Genomic DNA, 19674 nt, shown 5'->3' with positions numbered 1-19674 from the left:
AAATATTTAAGAGAGAGAACGAGTAACATGCAAATTGTTGGTGCAATTAGTAGAACTGTTTTGCACAATGTGCATAGAAAATAAGTCCACTGAATATAGAAAGCCACAAATACGAGATGTGAACGTGACTAGATTTTTTTTTTAGGTTAGCAGGAAAGGAAAAGGGTAAAAATGGTTATTTTCAATATTTCAGACAGTGTCCATGGATTTGATTGTTTCTTACTTTAACATGTGTACACCTTCTGGAGTGGTGGGTTGGTTGAAGCGTCTCATGTAGTCGTGCATCTCTGGGAAACTTTTCTTCATGTAATCCTCAGCACTGCTCTCCCTCACTGTACCAAAACGGAAGCCCAGGGACGGATGGTGCAGCTGTGGAGATGGAATAGGAAGGCATGAGTATAAGAGAGGGTGGATATGTAATTTAAGTGATGAATTCAGGTGATATCATCCTATTTAGGAGTTTAGATAAGGTGCTCCCTTATTCCTAAGGCGTTGCTACAGGAGATGGATCTCCGCATTTGATTTGATATCAATTTTTATACCGGATGTCCGTGCTGATGCAACTCTGCAACCCTCACATTTATCCAGGCTTGAGACCAGAAATAGCGTTGGACATCCTGAGCCTGGGTTTTTGTCTCCTTTAGGTCTTGAACCCAGGATCTTTCAGATGCTAAAATAAGTAAAAAATGTACTTGAGCTGATTTTCTTGACTACAGTTTTGATTTAAGTATTTATTTACTTTGATTCCTCTCTTGAATAAGCCCCTTGCTCCACCAGGCGCCACATTTTGCTCTGATTTCAGGGCTGAACAACAAGTTTCCTTGAAGGATGGGAAACAGTGTATATACCAGGCTTTAAGGTATGTTTTCTCATATTGGTGAGTATGTGAGAAGTGCTACCCAGTCAGCAGTGACATCTATATTAAAGCCCAGCAATTTTAAAGGAGGCAGTGCACACAATGGATCAACTGCCATGGGTGTGTTTCTTGCACAAAACACAACAAACAACACACCACTGCATCCATTTAAATAATGGGTTTACTGCATTTTGCTGGGGCGGAACACAGCCCTATTGTCGGCAGTGGGTCTCCAGTGGGAGTGGAAGAAAGTATTTTTCCCTTATTAAAATTAAGTCTTGGTTGGATAGTTTGTTATATAGATATTGTGCATATTCAAGGCCTGAATACAATAAATTCTGCATAACTTTAATTGTCTGTTTTAATTTACCCTTGCCATTAGCGGTATAGTTTGGGCGGGAAGCTTTTAAAGTTATTGTTTGATTTATGTACCATTTTAACTGTGGGCTGGGAACCTGCCTCAGTGAATTTCCTTTGATAGGCTTTCTTCGATGCATATTGATGTTTGGAAACAACAACAATTTTGGTTCTCCAAAACTCCCAGCTCCCATTTTGATCATCTTTAGCCCAAGAGAGGGCAGCTATCACGATGGGGCACATATTAAATTCACAGTACTCCTGAACTCCCTACAGAGTTTAGGGAAATGGAAAGCAATAAGCCTTCACAAATATTTCACTGTCTTCTCATTAGTTCATCCTTGTGTAAGATTATTATGCGTGTGAATATATGTGTAGCACGCTAACATTTCTGGAGTGGCATGTTTGTGACCTCGAAAGTGGTCTAACCTTGTCATCGTGAATTCCGGAAACCTGCTCGAACGTCTTCTCCCCCACCATTACTGCAGCAAGGTTGGCCGTATAGCTGGACAGCACCAGTAAACAGAAGATAGCCCAAAGGTTCATCAAGAAGCGTCCTGTCCAGCATTTAGGGGTCTGTAGAGTGGAGACGTATGACAGGTGAAACTTGAGTTTGGCTTACCTTTGACAGAAACTAGGTTTGAAAACATATATGTGAGAAAGGACAAAAGCAAAAAAAAGAAAAAGTGTTTAAAAAGGTCCTTTCAAATGTGTCCCAGCTTCAGATATGTACCCTCTTCATCCAGTTCTGCTCCCCAAGGAAAGGCAATCCCATTTATTAAAACAGAGCAAAAGAACATCTAATGCAAAACACAAAATCTAACAAAATGTGACTGTTAGTGTGACACGTCAAAAATATCTCTCCGTGAAATTGGCTGCTTCGGGGAATGAATCCACCTGAACACTGTGATCATTTATTTATTCCACCAATTAAAATCCACTTAAAAGAAGAAAAGAGATGAATTTCCAGTGTTGTAAGGGCTCGGGATTAATGAGATATTAATTATACAAACAAGGTTGTAACCCATTATAAAGGTTTTTGAAGTGTTTCAGAACTCTTTGCACAATTAATTGGGGAATTCAAAAGGGAGAAACAGAGAATGGCGTGCACAATACAAGCATAAATTGTTGTCGTTCTATTTGTTGTGAGCTTTTTGTTCTATAAGCCTGTCGCACTAATAATAACGGCAGAGTTACAAGTGGAAATTTTGACTGAGGAGCATCTTAAATAATTTTTTTAAACATTATCATTACCCTTATGCCCTCGAATTGCAGTGTAGCAGTGACAATCTTAAAACATGGATTCAGAGAGTCACAGTTTCATGTTTAACAAACCTAAGGAACCACTGCCATTAACCTGCAGTGTGGAGCCAACGGTCAGGACAAAGTTTTATCAGTCCTTAGCCACACGTAATTAGCTGCTTAATAACTTGGTCAAAACTCATGTTGTCTAGATACTCTCAATTCACTTCACAGCTCAGGATGAAAGTCTTAACAGCATGGTGGTACGCTCCTTTCTTTCTTCTTGTTGTTTCCACTGCTGCACATGTGCATGGAGCAGCACAGAATAAATGCATTGCTCAGTAAATTATGGTACTCAAACTAACACTACTAGTAGCTACTGTTAGTGCAGTAAGGGGTTCACAACTAGTTTTAACTCATCTACTGTATATGCTTCTTTTGTGTTCTTTGCTAAGTTTAGCTCTGACTGAGCTAAAGTAAACAGAGCTGTCACAAGAGCTTCAGGGATTATATTTTTTTTAAGTTCTGTTATTCTTTTCTTCCCCTGACACAACAGAGCTGGATTTTCATTCTTTGCACTTTTCATGGTAGTCAAACAACATGACACCAGAGAGATACTGCACATGTACAGGTGCAAATTGATTGTCATAGTCCACAAATGTGCGTGACTGGTCTCTTTGATAAAGAGTGACTGTTGTGATCGAGACAATTACAAAGTACCATCCTGAAATAAATCTCATTTGTCAAGCATATGATGGAGCGAGACATTTGAAACGCCAGTATGCATTGTTTATTCACTGTCATGTGCACAAGTTTAACGTAGCCCTGCCTCAGGGAACAAACAGTTTTAAGAAATTAAAATCTCTTTTTGCCTGTCGTTACAGCTTTCACAACTTTTTCAGCTATTCAGATAAAAAGACAGTGCTATTCACTGAGGCGGACAATAATACCCGAGAAGATGGTGGAACATAAGAAACCTGGCTGTGCAAGCCGTACATGAGGTTTGAGATAATAAAGAATATTGCTTTTAACACCATGTGTTATCATTAGGCCTGGATGGGATCTTGCCCTGAAATAAAAGTGGAATGACTTTGATTTCATTTTCATGCCTGAGGTTTTTTAAACCAGGTCATTCGTGTGTATGCCCACTTTTACAAGCTGCCGGATGAGCTGCTGGAGACGTTCATAAGAAATGAACTGACCGCTGCTTTAACTGAAGTGTGCAAGCTGCTGAGGCTGATGCTCACCATTCCTATTACAAGCACATCTGCAGAGAGGTCTTCTCCCTTCCTGAAAAGGATTAAAGTCTACCTAGAAACACCTGTGGACAGGAGAGACTTGGCAACTTGGCAACAAGTTCAATGAAACCTTTTGATTTCATTGACAGAGTTGCTGAGAAAAGTGAAAGATAGGAGAATGCCCTTCATCAAAAAGTAGAGGTGAGGAACTACACATACTTACATGGCCTGTCAGATCTCTGTTCCAATATTGTGAGTTTGCTTGCTAGCAATCCACTTTGGTTGTGAATGGTGAGCTTTTTAAAATGCAACTGCATTTGTAAACTGAACACCTTTTAAGATTTTCTGTTGCCCCCATGAGGCTAAGCTAGCAGCCTTTTGCAGCCATTGCTGACAGATTGGGAATGTAACACAGGGTGTAAAAAAATAACTAAGAAATAACATATATTGTGTGAACTTGGACAAAAGCATTCTTCTAACTGCTAAAAATGCAGCTTTCACTGACATTTTAGCAGTACTGGCTAGAAAGCTAATTGCGCTAACATTGGCCCCGTGGGATGGCTGACTTCTGTGATGTTTCTAGCTGACTGGTTTTAAAACATGAATCATTTAAAGGAGCTGTAACTGAAAGTGAACTTGATGGATACAAAAATGATACTATGGACAACTTGTGATTTTATTATTAGCCTAAATAATAAGGCTAAAGCTGTATTTCCTAGGCAAAACTTTACTACAATCCTGCAAGTTAAGAATGCACAGATAAAATAAACCCCTGTTCAATTTAAAGGTCTAGTATCACTTAAAAGCGACTGCTAATTCATTCTAAAAGCAACAGTTCATCATCTAACACACTTGTTTCCAATCTCAAATGGCTTTTAAGGTTAGATATGTTGACAAGAACATTGCTATCTCGGTTATTTTTACCTGGGGTTGCCTGAGTGTAAAATCAAAAGGAAATGAAGAGCAAAACAGAGCATCTAATGTTACTCTAAACCCTGATAACAATGGCAGCTTCATATAGTACAATACAGTGATATCCTTGTTGTGAAACACAACCACACAGATTAATGGTTCTTGTGCTTGGCCTGCGGAAGTGATGCTCAGTTATTGCTATCTGTAGTAGTCAGGTATGTTGAGGATAACAGCTTATGTTAGAAGAGGAAAACCTAAATATATTCCTTAAGCATTTGTATTGCAGAAAGACAAAAAATCAGAAAAAATTTTTCAGTTGGTTTCCTTGTCTTGACATTCGCCTGATCATTAAAGTCAAGTTGTAAAACTCAACCCAGCAGTAAAGGTTTAGCAATCAATTTATTTCCCCCTTTCTTTCCCATAGCCTGAGTAAACCTGACGACTTGGCTGTGACCCAGCACACAGAGGTTCAGAGAGTTGCTCAAGGACATTTTAACAGGTCACAGGGCTGCTAATGAACACAACCTGTTAACTGACACATCGCCAATGCGATGATCAAACCTGTGACCTTTCAATAATGGGAAGGTCTTACTAATCACTCGACCGTTCTTCCACTTAAGTTGTTTTCTCAGTTTGCTTTAAGGGTAAAATGTGGTTTTGTATTTATTTAAATATTATGAGCGGCAATCTCACTATAAGGACAGGAATAATTTAAGGAAAAGATGTTACTGCACGGAAACTTGAAAAGCAAGCAAGTTATCTTAATGATTGATTCTGGAACAATGTGAGGCTATATAAAACAAAGACTGCAGAAGACAGAGTCGTTATTCACTGGCAAATACATTGAGATTGTGTTTGTGCACCAGTGTGACTGTGGGTGTCACACGATCTGTTAAATCTGACAAGGTTTTGAAAAATGCTGTTACTCCAAAGGTACATTTAATATTTGTAATTTACATTTTCATACCAAACAAATGTCATGAAAATAAGTTGTCTTTTTTAAATCTCTGAAGTAACAGACATTGTTTTTCAAGTTGCTTTCAAGTTATTAGATAAATTTGCCTCAGTCTGAGGATTTGACTTCCATTTATCTTTCGCAATTCTGTTTCTCCCTGATATTAACCTATGTCGCCATGTTTCAACTTTGCCTGCTCGCATGCCCCCCCTCCTTTACATCATCCCCTTTCTGCCCACCTCCACGTCACTGTCAATCTGTTGCTTTTCTCATCCCTGCTTACCCACTTACCCTTTCAACCCCATCTCACCATCCCTCTGTCAGCCTTCCTAATACCGTCTTTTTGAAACCTATTTCCTGATTCGCCTTCTCACCTTCCTATCCCCCTCACTGGCCCTCTTCTCCGTGCCTTCTTGTTTTTAACTTTGGGTCTGACTGCGTTGGGGAGCTAACCTCAACTTGCTCCCATTTTCACCACCTTCATCGAACCCCATCATCCTCACCATAACTCCTTCACTCTCTGTCACTCACTTACCCTTTCACCTTTCTGTCCCTGTATGCGCATTATCCTCCCTGTACCTTTCTACTTCATCACTGCCTACCTTCTTAACCTATCCACTATCAATCTTTTCTTCTCCCTAGCCATCTCCATCATTTTTCTCTCTAGCACCCTCTTTCAACTTTCCTTTGCCATTGACAATAAGCATCCCATAAAGCATCCCCTCCCCCTCTTCTTTGCAATGACTTTTCCTCGCCCTGCCCCACATGATGCCAATTAATCACAGAGAGAAGAGCTTTGTTACCTTGGTGGCGACAGTGCGTCCAAACAGTATGGCGTAGCAGAGATTAAGAGCAGAGGAGTAGGAGAATACACGTAGTCTGTTCCGGCCATGGGGTGTCATGCCAAAGGGGCTGTTCCACTCATACAAGGTGAGGAAGAGCGCTGTGAGATGCAGCGTGACAAAAATACCCACCCACATGGACCAGTGGAGGGGCCACATGAAGGCTCCAATGGGAGCTGCAGTGTCCCGGCTACGGACCTGTTGGATCAAATGCAAACACAAGAAGCAGACTTGAGACCGTTGATTGCCATGCATTGTTTGTATAAACTTCTGTTAATGACTCCTCGGCAAATTAGTTTAAAAAGAAATGCACACATTGTTTTTTATTCCGTGCTATTTATTATTCAGCCAGGAGAAGAAATCACTTTTTAAAATGATGAATATCTCATTTTCAAATGGAGCCGTATTGTCAGATCATATCATGCGTTGCAGATTGTCAGCTATAGAGGGAAATGCTAACCAATCAAAGAATAGCTACAGCATGTTTGAGGACTCTGTCTCTCAAATGCCTCTTAGACTCATTACACACTCTTAAACTGCATCCAAGTTCAGTAATTAACATACATGCTCAACTAATGATCTCCCGCTCCTTACTACAATACCAAGGTGAGGGGGCTTAGGGTGAACAATAAGTAGCTGCAGGCCAAATGATTAAATCATACCGGCAGAGGCATAAAAAGTCAAAGTAACACTGAGGACTGCAGTGCTTTAACTTAAAACAGAGCACATTTTTAGGACATGCCATGAATTCTACAGTCGTAAAAAATCAAGTTTAAACCTCCAACAATTAATGATGACTTCAAGCAGTTGTACCAGAATGCCCAGGCTGGTGGAGTAGAAGGGTGAGGTGAAATCTATGACTCTGCTCCTGGCAGAGTTAATAGAGAAAGAGGTGACGGCCATATCGGCGGTTCCGCTCAGCAGATCTCCTACCAGTCCCGTCCAGCGTCCTGTCCCACTGAGCGCCCCATACTTTCCATCTCCCACAATATATAAGTCGAATGTGAAGCCCATATCTTCTGCCAGCTTTTCCAACAAGTCAATGCAGTACCCATAGCAGCACTTTCTCAGGTCCTCTGGTAGTTCTGAGAGGAAAGAAATGATGATGGTGTGATATCCATCCGGACATTCATATGCATGATTTGGATGTGGTTGCACATATGGGAATTGCCTACAAACAACCATAGCTGAAGGAAAATGTTGATAGATTCTTACATTACACTTCAGCTTTGGCATTTTTTATGACCTGGCATGGACTACATTTATTCACATTAAGTACTTGGATAAAAAAAAAATTAACAACCCTCAAACTCATTAAAGAAAAGTAGAGCTGGCAAGATGTAATGGAGCTGCTCAATATGAATTTTTAAGTTCTTGCCATGTTTGCCATTTTAACTGCTCTGGCAAACATTTTCCTTGCAATATCGCTTAATCAACATCAGCAGCGTCCCCGTTGCTCTTGCTTGGCTTCTGGACCTCTTTTACAAATGAACCATCATGAATTTTATTTTCAATATTTTGTAAGTTATGTTATGTAAAGGTGTAAATACCCCTCTGCATTGAAACGATTAATCCTATCAATGGCAACCGAATAAATTCACAGTACACGTCAACATTTAGTACCTGCATCATCGTGAAAAAAATTTACATTTTCCTATAGCTTCCATATGCAATCGGCTGATTAAAGTTAAAGAAAGTCAGGTTGACTGTTATTACTATGCTGTGGACTGGATGTATAGCTGCAGATAATCTCATGTGTGAAAGAAAGATCGTAGTAGTACATCTTTGACAAGATACTCTTGATCTCTTATTGATTGAATTCCTATATGCTCTTCATTCATGAAAGATGTAGCTGGTGAGTGTAGCCCTTGACCCTGACCCTGTTATATTTTCAACTAAACTGACCTGGTGCAATCCCTTATTGATTCTACCTCAAATTTCCATATGTGCTCTAGAGACATGGCCAGCCAAATACAGCAACACTGAAACTGAAAGGAAAAGATCTGAGGGTTTATGTAAGCAAAGCTTGGAGAGGCCATAAATTAGAAGTCATAGATGCTCACAGTACAAGTTAAAATGTTTCTGACAAGTATTACACTTCTACAGTATAATGGTTCTATAATGACAGTATTCTATGGACAAATGGCAAAATAACACTCACCTGTGCCATCCCAGTCTACTGTTGTAGTATTTGAGTTGTGAAGCTGGTTAAAAAGGCCATGTATTATACTAGACTGGTTAGTTTTGGGGTCCAGACAAAGCTGTCCAGCTGGACACAATCCATCCTCGTCCACCTCCCGTGTGAAGACAAATGGGTGTTCCACCAGGGTCACAACCCTGAGGCGGTGCCCTTCAACCGAAAGTCCCGGCCTCCAGCGACCTCCAAAGTTGCCGTCACCCTGGCCATCCCCTCCCCTCACCCCGGCTCCAAGACCTTGTCCCTGGCTGGTCATGAACCCTCCCACCAGTCCCAGAATGCCACCCTCCAACTCCAGTCGACCTCGGGTCCACTGGCCTACAGTAACCCAAGCAGGCTGCCCCAGAGCACCTCTCTTCAGACTCCATACATGAAACAATTGGGAGGACAGAATCCGAGAAACACCAGCATCGACCTGGATCAGGCCTGTGGCCCCGGTGAAGGAAGTGTTGGAGAGAAACCTCGAGGGACAGAGGACAAAGAACAAATAATAAGTGGAAGCCAACAAAATATAGAAAATAAACTTGACATCCACCTTAAAAAAGTACAGCCTGCAATATTATACAGATGACACTAAACATAGTCTATGAAAAAAGGCTTATGAAAAAAGGAAAATGGGGCTAATGCAAGAAAAAAGTTACAGTGTGGTTGCAGAGCTTAAGCAAGTCTGGTCTCTAATGGGTAATTGCATCTTCCAGAGAGTCATAATTAAAAGTTAATGCAGTGCAGTGAGGGTCTTCTCCTCCTATCTGCCAGTCCATACAGACAGTCATTGCTATTCGGCTCACTCGTCTCCACACATTAGGAGGAGCAATCCCCATTCGCACATAAATCTCTCCTGGCCTCTTGAACCACGCAGGGATTTTTTTGCACATGTCTTAGCAGTCGATCACGTGGACATCATCAAGCCATACGAGCTCTGTTTGATCATAAGGGATTGTCATGAGGTCATTGTAAATCATAGGGGTGGTTGTTTAAATGTTAAAGTATGCAGGGACCACTTCAGTATGGGTGTTGAACCGTGCCGGGACTGTTGATGATGTCTGGGTCAAGGCTAGAAATGGCAAGTTTTCCTTCCATATAATAGAAACGGGTGGTTGAGCCGGAGTCCTTTCTTAGAACAGAAAACAGGTTTATCCTCTTGCACTTAGTTCCCTCCCCCATCTTTTCTTCTTTTCTCACTCTCATCACTAGGTTATATGCATGCATTAGCTTAGATTGTGGCAGCTGAGAATATTCTTCATTAAATATGGAATATCCAAAGGATAATGAAAAGGCTAAATTTATCTTGTGGGTCATTAACCTGTCCTCCAAGTTTAGCCTTTACTAAAGCCTGTCTGCCCCACACAGCGACTGATATAAAAATGTGAATATATGTAAGGTTTTATGTATTCCGCTTTAGTTCCTTGCCCTATATCCTCTCATTGTGATTTACTATAACATCAACATAATTGTAAAGAACTTGATTAAAAATGCTTCTGATTGGAAGCCATCCCCGTTCCCTTTCACATTAACTTATGTTTCCTCATCGGCAGCTCCCTTCTGTCTCTGTGGCCATAAAGCGAAAGTGCTAGCCTTGCCTTGAGCTGAAATCACTCATGGTAATAGCACGGCTGAATCATCATATCCAATAGACAGCAGATTCATCAAGCCAACCAACTCCAGACTCTTAGTCTAAGCTGGCCAAAGAAAGAAAAAAAAAATAGCCACACTGTAAGCTTTACATCTTTTATCCAAGGAGAAAAGTGCAAGGTCTCAAAGGGTCCTCTCCCACTGTTTGTGACACGTTTGGATTCATGCCCAGAGATAAGAGGTGAGATAGGAGTGTGACATAATATAGGGATAAGAGCAGTGGTGTAAAAAAATGTACTGCACACTTTAAAGCTGCACCACCTTTTAGTTATGGGTCCTGCGGATTGTTTTTGTAGCATCAGGCCAGAGGCTGTATTTAAAGGATGACTCTGGATTTCACAGCAGGTTGATAAGTCACCCAGCTATGTCAGAGAGGGATGGCTTCCTTCCCTAACACCTGGCCCAGGTTTACGCACTCAGAGTAAATGTCAGTGGTGTGGTCGGTAAATGATGACTCTATAAGACTGTCCCAAGCATGCGTCTCAATCTCTTGTCAGTCCACCTCCTTCAGTTTGGAGGAAAGTTTACTCCCTTCGTCTTTTTCTGCCTGTCTGTCGGGAATGATACAAGGCCTGCTTGTTTCATTGGTTTTAATCTCTTCGGGGGAGATGGAATCAGCGTGGCAGCTTGTGTCGAGTGAGATGGCACTGACTGGCAGATTTCACTCTGATAACAACAACCCGCTATCTTTTTTCCTCCTTTTTCTCCTCCCTCACATCCTATTCCACACAAGTGTGTCCTTCTTTTCCTTTGTTTTTACTTCTATTTTTCTTTAGCTGTATCCTACTTCCTCTCTTTTATCTATCTGTTTGTCTTTGACCACATTCTCCCTTCTCTCTAATGTACTTTTGGGAATAAGCACCTAGGGATTCTGTGATTCTGGACATTCTGAAGAGCAACATCAAAAGTGGCTAGTTTCTCATATTTTTATCTTCATTGCTTTGAAAGAGTAATTTTGTAACTTTTATTTTTGTAACCTCTCATCCTCTCATACCTTCTTTACTTGCTAATATCTCAAGACATCCTCCCTCCCTCCCTGCTTTCCTCACTCTGTCCCCAGGGCATTGAGCTGTTAATTGCCTTTTCCATGTGGAAGTCTCTCACTTCCTCCAGCTTTGTTAAGGCTCTCCGGAGAACTGCCGTGTCTGGCTGTTGGAGGCGAGGGATAAGAATCAGGGAGTACACTGGAGAACAAGTGCATGAGTTTGAATAGTGCAATAGAACAACCCCTTTTATCAGTCTTTCACTGGCCATGAACAAAGGTCACTGAGACTATTTTGTGGAGAACTCTATTGTAAATAGTTTAATCTGATAGGCTAGACCATGTGCCAATTGGTTGCCCACGAAAAGATTGCATTTTTCCCTAGAGTCCTGATGAAGTTTGAGTCATTTAAAAATGTCTTATTTTCTTTTCTTCTTTAAATAAAAAAACAAAGCAAAACTTATATCTTCATAGAAATAGGCTTAAGTTGAACTGATAAAATATATACCTTGGATGCAGTCTTAGTTTAGCATGCACAATACTTCATTAATTGTCTCTAAAATATAGTGTAATAAAGAGTTGCTTGAAATGATATTCATTTGGCACATGGGGAAAAACTAAAGTGTTACGCAAAGTAAAATTTTGACTTGATACAAATTTAAGATTAACAACCATGGTGTTAAAATTCATACAGTCGTAAAAGAGGAGAAAAACAATACAACATAATTCAGCCAATAAACCAATAACATATAAAACACAACTTATAGAAAATCAAAGATTTACTAAATAGCCGTTACTAGTCATGATGTGATTGTTTGGTGTGATATTAAGATGAAAATAATGTTGTAGTCCCCTGGGAGGCCTGTCTGTCCCTTACAGCATTCTGCTGTGTGTTTTTATATGCTGGTATCCTTTTACTACATTGGCAGTGTGTTTGGGATTATAGCCATCCTGAAAGATGAAGCGGTTACCAATCAGATTCTTTCCAGATGGTATTACATAGATGACTGCACTTTTTTGCATTCATCAATTTCATTTCATCAACGCCACCCACCCAAAAAAAACCTGTACCACTGGCTAAAACACTGGCCCAAATCATGACAGAGTGTTATACAGATGGCCGTAGACACTCTTCTTACGTATATGTTGATGATTATTTGAACCAAAGTTTCACATTTATATTCATCACTCCTTAAAGAACTGTTTCAGTCCAGTTCTTGTATAATTTGTCATACCTCAGCCTTTTCTTCCCGTTTTCATTCCTTACAAATTGCTGCTTGAAAGCCAGTCAGACAATTTCTAATGAGGTTTCTGATAAACAGTAGATGGATCATGTGAAGGACTAGATGCATCTCTCTGGTCCCGTGCCAGGTCTTTGCTGTATGTCTTCCTATTTTAAGGATATTTTTAGTCCTGCCACTTCTTCTTTTATCCTCCATTTGTCCATTTTATTCTAATTTTTTTAAGGGCCCACTATGCAGGGATATGCCAAGTTTCCAGCTAATAGCTCTTTGGAAATCACCTTGATGGTGAAAATGTAATTTTACACCTGTCAATCCGTACTATTTTTGCCAGTTTTTTGTAACTTCAACTGAATGAATAATTGATAGGCCAGCGATAAGTGATTCAAGAGTGAAAATGAGTGAAAAACCTTGAAGACATTCAGCAGCCATTCAGAACTTTTGCACTTAACAAAAACTGATGAGTTAAAGTCTGGCTCCTTGGAAACAAAATATCAAGAAATGAGAGGCGGCTAAGGAATTTTGCATAATACTTTACAACATATTAAAAATATAGATATGATAATATCATAAATGGTCCATCAAAAGCCGGTTAGGGTTATAAACTCTCTTTCCAGTTTACCTCTTCAGTCTCTTCTATTTCAGTAACAGCCTTGCACTAAGTAGGACTACACTACAGCCTCAGCTTATCAGCGCATTTCATGCCTGACTAAAGTAAAGTGACTACCACTGTTGCATGTTTTCTGTCTCTGCAGCTTCTCTGTCACACATCGCCTGAGTCATTTAAAGCTAGTCTGTTAAACTGCACTAACATCTGCATGGTTGCTGGCTTGATCGAGTCGCTACAGTTTGGTGCTCTTAAATTCAAACTTTGTATACATACTGGCCCCTGCTTTCATCAGCGGCATTTGTTTGTAGTGATTTAGGCAAGTAATTTATCAAAATGTTTGCCCTATTATCATTATTGTGAGTTGTTTTGGCCACAATAACCATGAAGTGAAAAATCTATCGTGGCGGCGCTACTCTGAACCTAATTAACTTGTTTCAAACTCTAATAATGGATGTTCAATAACACAACTTCCACAAAAGCCTGTGGCCCTCCATGCCCCATGGTTCTGAGATCCCAGTGCTCAACTAAACTGCTTTGCGGACAGAGTACTGTGAGAATCCAGCTTGTGATTATGTGGCTGTTGTCTGTGATCACTCTCAGCTGGCAGGCACCACGTGGGCTCAATATTTGCTGTGGACCCAGCTCCTACCACAAATCCTTCCCTCACCAGTATCACATGACTTGGATGCATGCTGTTTTATCCATTGTACCCTTTGAAGTATATCCATGTCAACTGTTAGAGAAAAATATTTAACTTTGCAGTGAGTTTATTGCAGCAGGCTTCAGTGCATCATGCACTATCAGCCACATATTGCTCAAGAGGATTTCTAGAGTATGCGAGTGTGATAGGTTTTTGCACTCCATGTCCGAATGCGAGGATTTACGTTTTTCTGCTTCAAATGAAAATGTTTAAGGTTTAATGTGTATTTCAGTCAGTTTTTTCCCCCCATGTGTCAGTGGTTATCATCGTAGACCACACCTTGTCAGACCCGTGAAAGCTGTCAGAAGCCTTTTTTTGAAAGCTGCAGGAGTTGGAGCAACAGCAAACAGAAACACACAAAACCCCTCTGGTGTCAGTCTGCCAATCTGTATGCCATAAAGACCTCCTCCCCACCTCCAGTATGACAGTGCTATTCAGAAATTACCACCCCCATGGTGCAAAGGACAGACAAGGGCAGCAACCAGAGCATACAGTACCACAAGTGGAGCCAGTAACTCCTCACAAAAATGTCAAAATGTCACTCAGAAAGCTAACGACCTAGCATGTATTTAGTGATGTGACCAGCGAATTTTAAATGCAGTTTTTCACTGTCTTCTATGAATCATTCGGTTATTTAAATAGTAAAACTATGTGCAAAAATTCAGAAACCCAGGAGTCATTTAAGGTGAACCTGTAGCTGCAAGGAAGTATAGAGTGTAGAGAGTATAAAGCTAGTCTTATGCCATTTGAAACAATACATTTTATTTTTAGAGGAGGTATTACTATCATCTCTAAACTAAACCATAAAACTCTGGAGTTGATCTCAGTGCATCAACATTGACAGAGAGTGGGGTTTAATGATGATCAAGTAACACTAGGCACTAATTCTAGACTTTGCTAAACAACCAAATTGAGATTAAAGTAAAAGTGAAAGCTTATAGCCAGCATCAGCATCATCAAATCAACCCATACCCCCGACTGTTATCTGTAAGGGTGCTTATAGCAACAAACTACACTGCATAGGACTAATAAGAATTACCAGTTCCTGCACTGTCAGTCTGTATACCAAAAAAATATATACTTGCTGTCTCTGTCGTGTGTACTCACTAGTCAGATCAAAGCTGCCAAATAGAGTAATTTGTTACAAAAAACCCTATATAGCTAAATATTATTAGAGGTGAACAAAGACATTATTTTAGCCATTTTTATGTGAAGTAACCCTTTAATTAGTTGGTGTATCCTGTACATTCTTACCTGGCTAGATATTGTCCAGAAGAGGGCTGTTCATGTCGGTTTGGTTTGTCATAGCAATTTACCATGTTCTGAGTGAGTGCCAAATCTGGCCTCACCATGGTTGCTGCAGTGACCGCCCGGCCAATCAGCTGCAAAGCATCCCGTATATAGAAGCTTATTGGCTTGCGGCCGACCTCCCCATAGGCTAACAGTCCAAGAGGACCTCCTAAAGTGTGCAGCGAATCTGGAGACAAGGGATATCCCATGATCCACTGCAGTGCTGGTAGTGATGGTGCGAGACGCTGAGCAGCCCGAAGGACGGAGGATAGACACTCGGGGTCGGATCCCAGGAGGAGAACAGACGAAACAGGTGAGGGGGAGCGCAGGAAACGGGTGGAGATGATCTTCAAAGCCTCTTCTTCCATCTGCTCCTCCCTTCTCTCCTCACTGCTCCCCCCTCTTCTATCTCTGCTCCCTGTGATGCGAGTCAGGTTGATTATGTCCCACAAATGCCAGGTTGAACCACTGTACTTCTGAAGGTGGGTCAGTAAGCCATCACCGCCTTCGTCCCAGCCTGGGCAGATTACAGCTGCTCCTCCCCAGCTGTCCCCCCGACTTCCTCTATCCCTATCCCCACCATCTCCCCCCTGCAAAACTGCAAGGAGCAAACTTCCCAGGGTTGATGGAGGCACACGGGCTGACATCTGCAGGTGAAATCGGTTCTGTGACAGAGGATAGGAGTAAATAAGAAGAGTTGAAAGAACCAAAAGAAAAAAGTAGATCAGTGAAAGAGTTAGGAGAAAAAATACAAAAATATAAAAACAGAACAAATAACAAAAAGAGAAAGAAGATAAGAGAGGAAATAAAAAGCAAGATCAGACCAGAGATTAATAGATATCACCAAAACTAAACACCTCTGGGCTGAATAACATAAAATCACATTAAACGTAGCTTTTCTATGCACCAGAGCTCTGCAAAACAATTCCTGATGCGGCAGTAATTTACAGCAACACAGATCAGAAACAATCAGTCACATTTGTTCATTATCTCTCACTCTGAATGAGAAGAGTCACACTGATACAAACAAGGAGTCAATGATTCGCATCTAATCTGCAACATCACAGTTGGCTTGGCAAGACAACAGTAGCATCCACAGTTCATCCAGAAGCCCACATTTCCAAACCCCACTGAAAACACTAGCTTGTTTCATACTGTTCCAAAATGGATAACACTGTTGTCCTTGAATGCAGCTCACAGATGGACCTTCCCCTTCCTTCCTTTGGGGTTTCTATCCATTTTTCATCCTATCAGTGCTCCAGGCAAGGTTGAGGGGGGAGACTGCTTTTATATAAAGAGCTCAAAGTTTAGCTTAACATGACCTGAAGTTTGCTTTGAATGGCTCCACCCAAATGAATAGAAGAACATCCTCTGGCACAAATGCATACACATTTTCAGGATCTTTGTAACATATATCCAGAAAGACGTCTGTGCACTATAAAATAAAACACACACAGAAGTTACCTAATTGAATCTGTATACTATTAATCTACGAGCTTATGTCCAGAAACACTTGTGGAAAGCACACACATGCCTGTATATCTGAAGATAAGCTATCTGAACACAGATGTAACCCACACTGAGACACATTTATTCAAGTGGAAATATCCCACCCAGGAGTACAGAGTAAACAGCGCAACCCTCTGCTGAAAGTCCTTGAGTCTCTTAAGAGAGTCAGAGAAAAAATATTTGAAGTCTGGAGAGACATGGATGAATTAATGCCGTATGTTTGTCTTCCCGGAAAGGCCCAGGTGTGTGCAAGGGGACAACTGAAGATAGGTCTTCTCGTTTGAACTCCGCAGGGGAGCTAGAAATGTGGGGGTATCTGGTAAGTGGGGGTTGTTGGCGAGATGGTAATGGATGACAGAGACTAATAGAGATGGGAAGGTAGTGCCTACAGGTGCAAGTTTTATTCAGTGTATTTCTGATAGGAATAAAACTAATATTATGCATATACAGAAAATGTGACGATAGAAGATCAACAGAGCGCCTCAAGGCAGCTGGAGGAATTAGTATGTAAATCTATATCTGCTCTCATCCTAAATTCCTCTGAGTACGATCTATCTAAGCTAGCGCTTAAATATTAATATTCGACTAAATGTATGGTTATGTTATGATTCCTGTCCTGAAAAAATTGTCAGAGGCTACAAAAATCGGAACAGACTGAGTCTGCATAATGGAGAAAAAGCTGTAAATTATGTTCCTTGTCTACATAGCTTGTTAGAAAACGAGAGACGAATTGTTGCTGCATTTATCACTGTCAGATTAATTGTGATAATGTTCATCTGCGGGATATCTCACTGCTGCGTCAGCTGTTTTGTACCAGCATTATCTTTTTTTCCTTGCACAATCATAGATAGCTTGTTTGACTTTTAAAGAGATTCTTTTACAATTTCAATTACATTTAAGGCATTTAGCCTGCGCTCACGATCAATTTACAGGGAGCACGACAGCAGAACTACTTCAAGGGTGAGGACGTGAGAATAATAGCAAAAGCTCAGCAAGGCGTTAAAGAAGTTGTGTTTGTAGTTGCTGGTGTTAGAAGAGAAAGCAAATTAGAGAACTCGGAAGAGGCAGACATGGGGGCCGTGATGTGATTCTGGAGAGATAAGGCGATATGAGCCATTTCGAGAGGACGTGAGTTCCAGCCCATAAGATAAGGAAGCACTCTGCTGTTTTGGCTTGAGAGGGAAGACTTCTGAAAATGTTTTGTAGGAAGTCGAATGTGTGATCCACACAAGTGGACCCAGTGAGAAAGTTCTTAAAAAAAAGAAAAGAAAAAGCACATCAGTAAGGCTTATTCTGGTTATTAATATAATCCTTTCTTGTCTGCATTTGAATGTTTCATCACAATTGTGGTATTAGAGTAAAAGAGACATGTTTTTGATGTGCGTATTGGTGCAAAGGTGATGTAATGTAACATGAAACAACATCAGAAAAGAAGGATCACCAACAAACAGACACCTTCAGCTTTGTATGCTGAAAATACTCTAGCCTGATATAACCCCATTTTATCTCACCAACTCCTTTTCTACTTTTGCAATAAGATCAAGAAATTCTTCTGTAATGCAGTTTTGCTATAGCCAATCCCGAGGAGAGATCTCTCCCTGAGCCTGTGTTCAAGGGTCAGGGGTAGCAATGACTCGCTGGAGAACACACACAGACACACTGCTCTTAGTGATAATTGTGGAGAGAACTAAAATTTTAAAAGTGTGGTTACACTTCACTGGAGTAGATAACAATGCTCATTTCCACGGGCTTTTGCAAATTGGCAAAAAATGAGATAAAAATAAACATGGGCAGCATTAAACACATCTAAACAGAGCGTGGTAGCTACTAAACTTTGGCTTTTAGGTAAGGAAAAAATCCAGTGTTGTAAACGAAACAGCTGCACTGGATTTCCAATGCAGGAATGAGAGCATCATTGTGAAGCAGAATGTAGCACATTTTTCTAACTTCAATTATCTTGTTTTCAGAAATTTTGGAAGCCAAAACCTTAATTAAAAATAAAATGTAATTGCGATTGCCAGCCTTAAGGACTCAAGCAAACAAAATTCTTCGAAAACAACTCTTAGTAAGGTAAGTTGGCAAGGCACTGCACTGGCCAAGCAAATACATCAAACACACCTTGCTGCGTAATTCAAACTTTTGAATCTCATATCTTCCTGCTTATGTCACAGTGTTGCAGTGTAAGATAAAATGATTCAATGACCTAGCTGCTGATGCCAACTCATAGTAAGCTTCTAACAGCTTACTGCCAGTCAGCCTTTTATTCGTCATTATGCTTTTCTATTAAACACACATGCACACTGTGTTCTTTTTTGGATTATAAAAAGGAGGCATTTGCCACTCATTCTCAAAAAAAAAAAAAAGCTGAAAAGCTCTTCAAAACCCTATATATAGCATTTTTAAGTATTGCAATGTATCCAGAACAATGAAAGCTCTGCCAGTCAGCCATCGCTCCAGCTTAATCCAGCGTGTCTTCAAAATAAGCTGGAAACATCAGTGTTTATCCCAGTGACACACCAGATTTAATGTATGCATATGTATATGGTTGCATTCTGGCTTGTGAATACTTACAACAGTCTTCACTTCGAGCTGTCTGCATGAATCTGTGTTGTTTTTGACATCCCGGTGTTCTTGCCTCGGGTTGAGTCTGATTTTATTATTTTACGTACCAGACTTTGAATTTAGCGGACCTGAGGACACCTGAGTCATTATCTAGAGGAATACATGTGGCATATTTGCTACGATGTCAAGATTAAAAGTGGCTGTGCTGTCTGGAACTAGGAAGTTTAACGTGTGTTGGCAGGCTTCTTCTGAAACACAGATTCACTTCTGTGCTATTTTGTGGAATTTGCTTTGGAGTGCAGGGACCAGCTACAGACAAACAGTCCTGATCTTGCTAGCTGTAGTTCTGAGCCCCTCTGTGCGACTCAGGTCCAGACCCAGGTTTATCTTTTTGTAAAGTACACAGGACTTTTTCAGGCTGAGTTAGAACTGTAATGGATTCGCTAAGCAGCGCTAGATTTTAACCTGTAAGGACCTCCAGTGTGTGTATGTGTGTGTGCTTTTGTGCGTATGCTCTTATCTTTTTCTATTCTCAGGTAAAAGCTCTAT

General features: G+C 40.7%; 1 protein-coding gene across 1 annotated transcript in view; it reads right to left on the bottom strand.

Moving 5' to 3' along the window:
* Window positions 1-19674, bottom strand: part of grin3ba (glutamate receptor, ionotropic, N-methyl-D-aspartate 3Ba) — a 94397-nt gene that overhangs the window by 25248 nt on the left and 49475 nt on the right. The window contains exons 2-7 of the mRNA XM_024806207.2: window positions 15019-15719; window positions 8564-9060; window positions 7216-7487; window positions 6364-6600; window positions 1643-1789; window positions 224-369 (exon numbers count right to left, since the gene is read on the bottom strand). Coding sequence (XP_024661975.2) covers window positions 224-369; window positions 1643-1789; window positions 6364-6600; window positions 7216-7487; window positions 8564-9060; window positions 15019-15719 — 2000 coding nt within the window. The remainder of the gene's footprint in view (window positions 1-223; window positions 370-1642; window positions 1790-6363; window positions 6601-7215; window positions 7488-8563; window positions 9061-15018; window positions 15720-19674) is intronic.

This window comes from Maylandia zebra, linkage group LG19 (assembly GCF_041146795.1).
Source record: "Maylandia zebra isolate NMK-2024a linkage group LG19, Mzebra_GT3a, whole genome shotgun sequence".
Lineage (NCBI taxonomy): Eukaryota > Metazoa > Chordata > Actinopteri > Cichliformes > Cichlidae > Maylandia > Maylandia zebra.
Note: the sequence above shows the minus strand (reverse complement) of the source record. Positions and strands in the feature narration are given on the sequence as shown.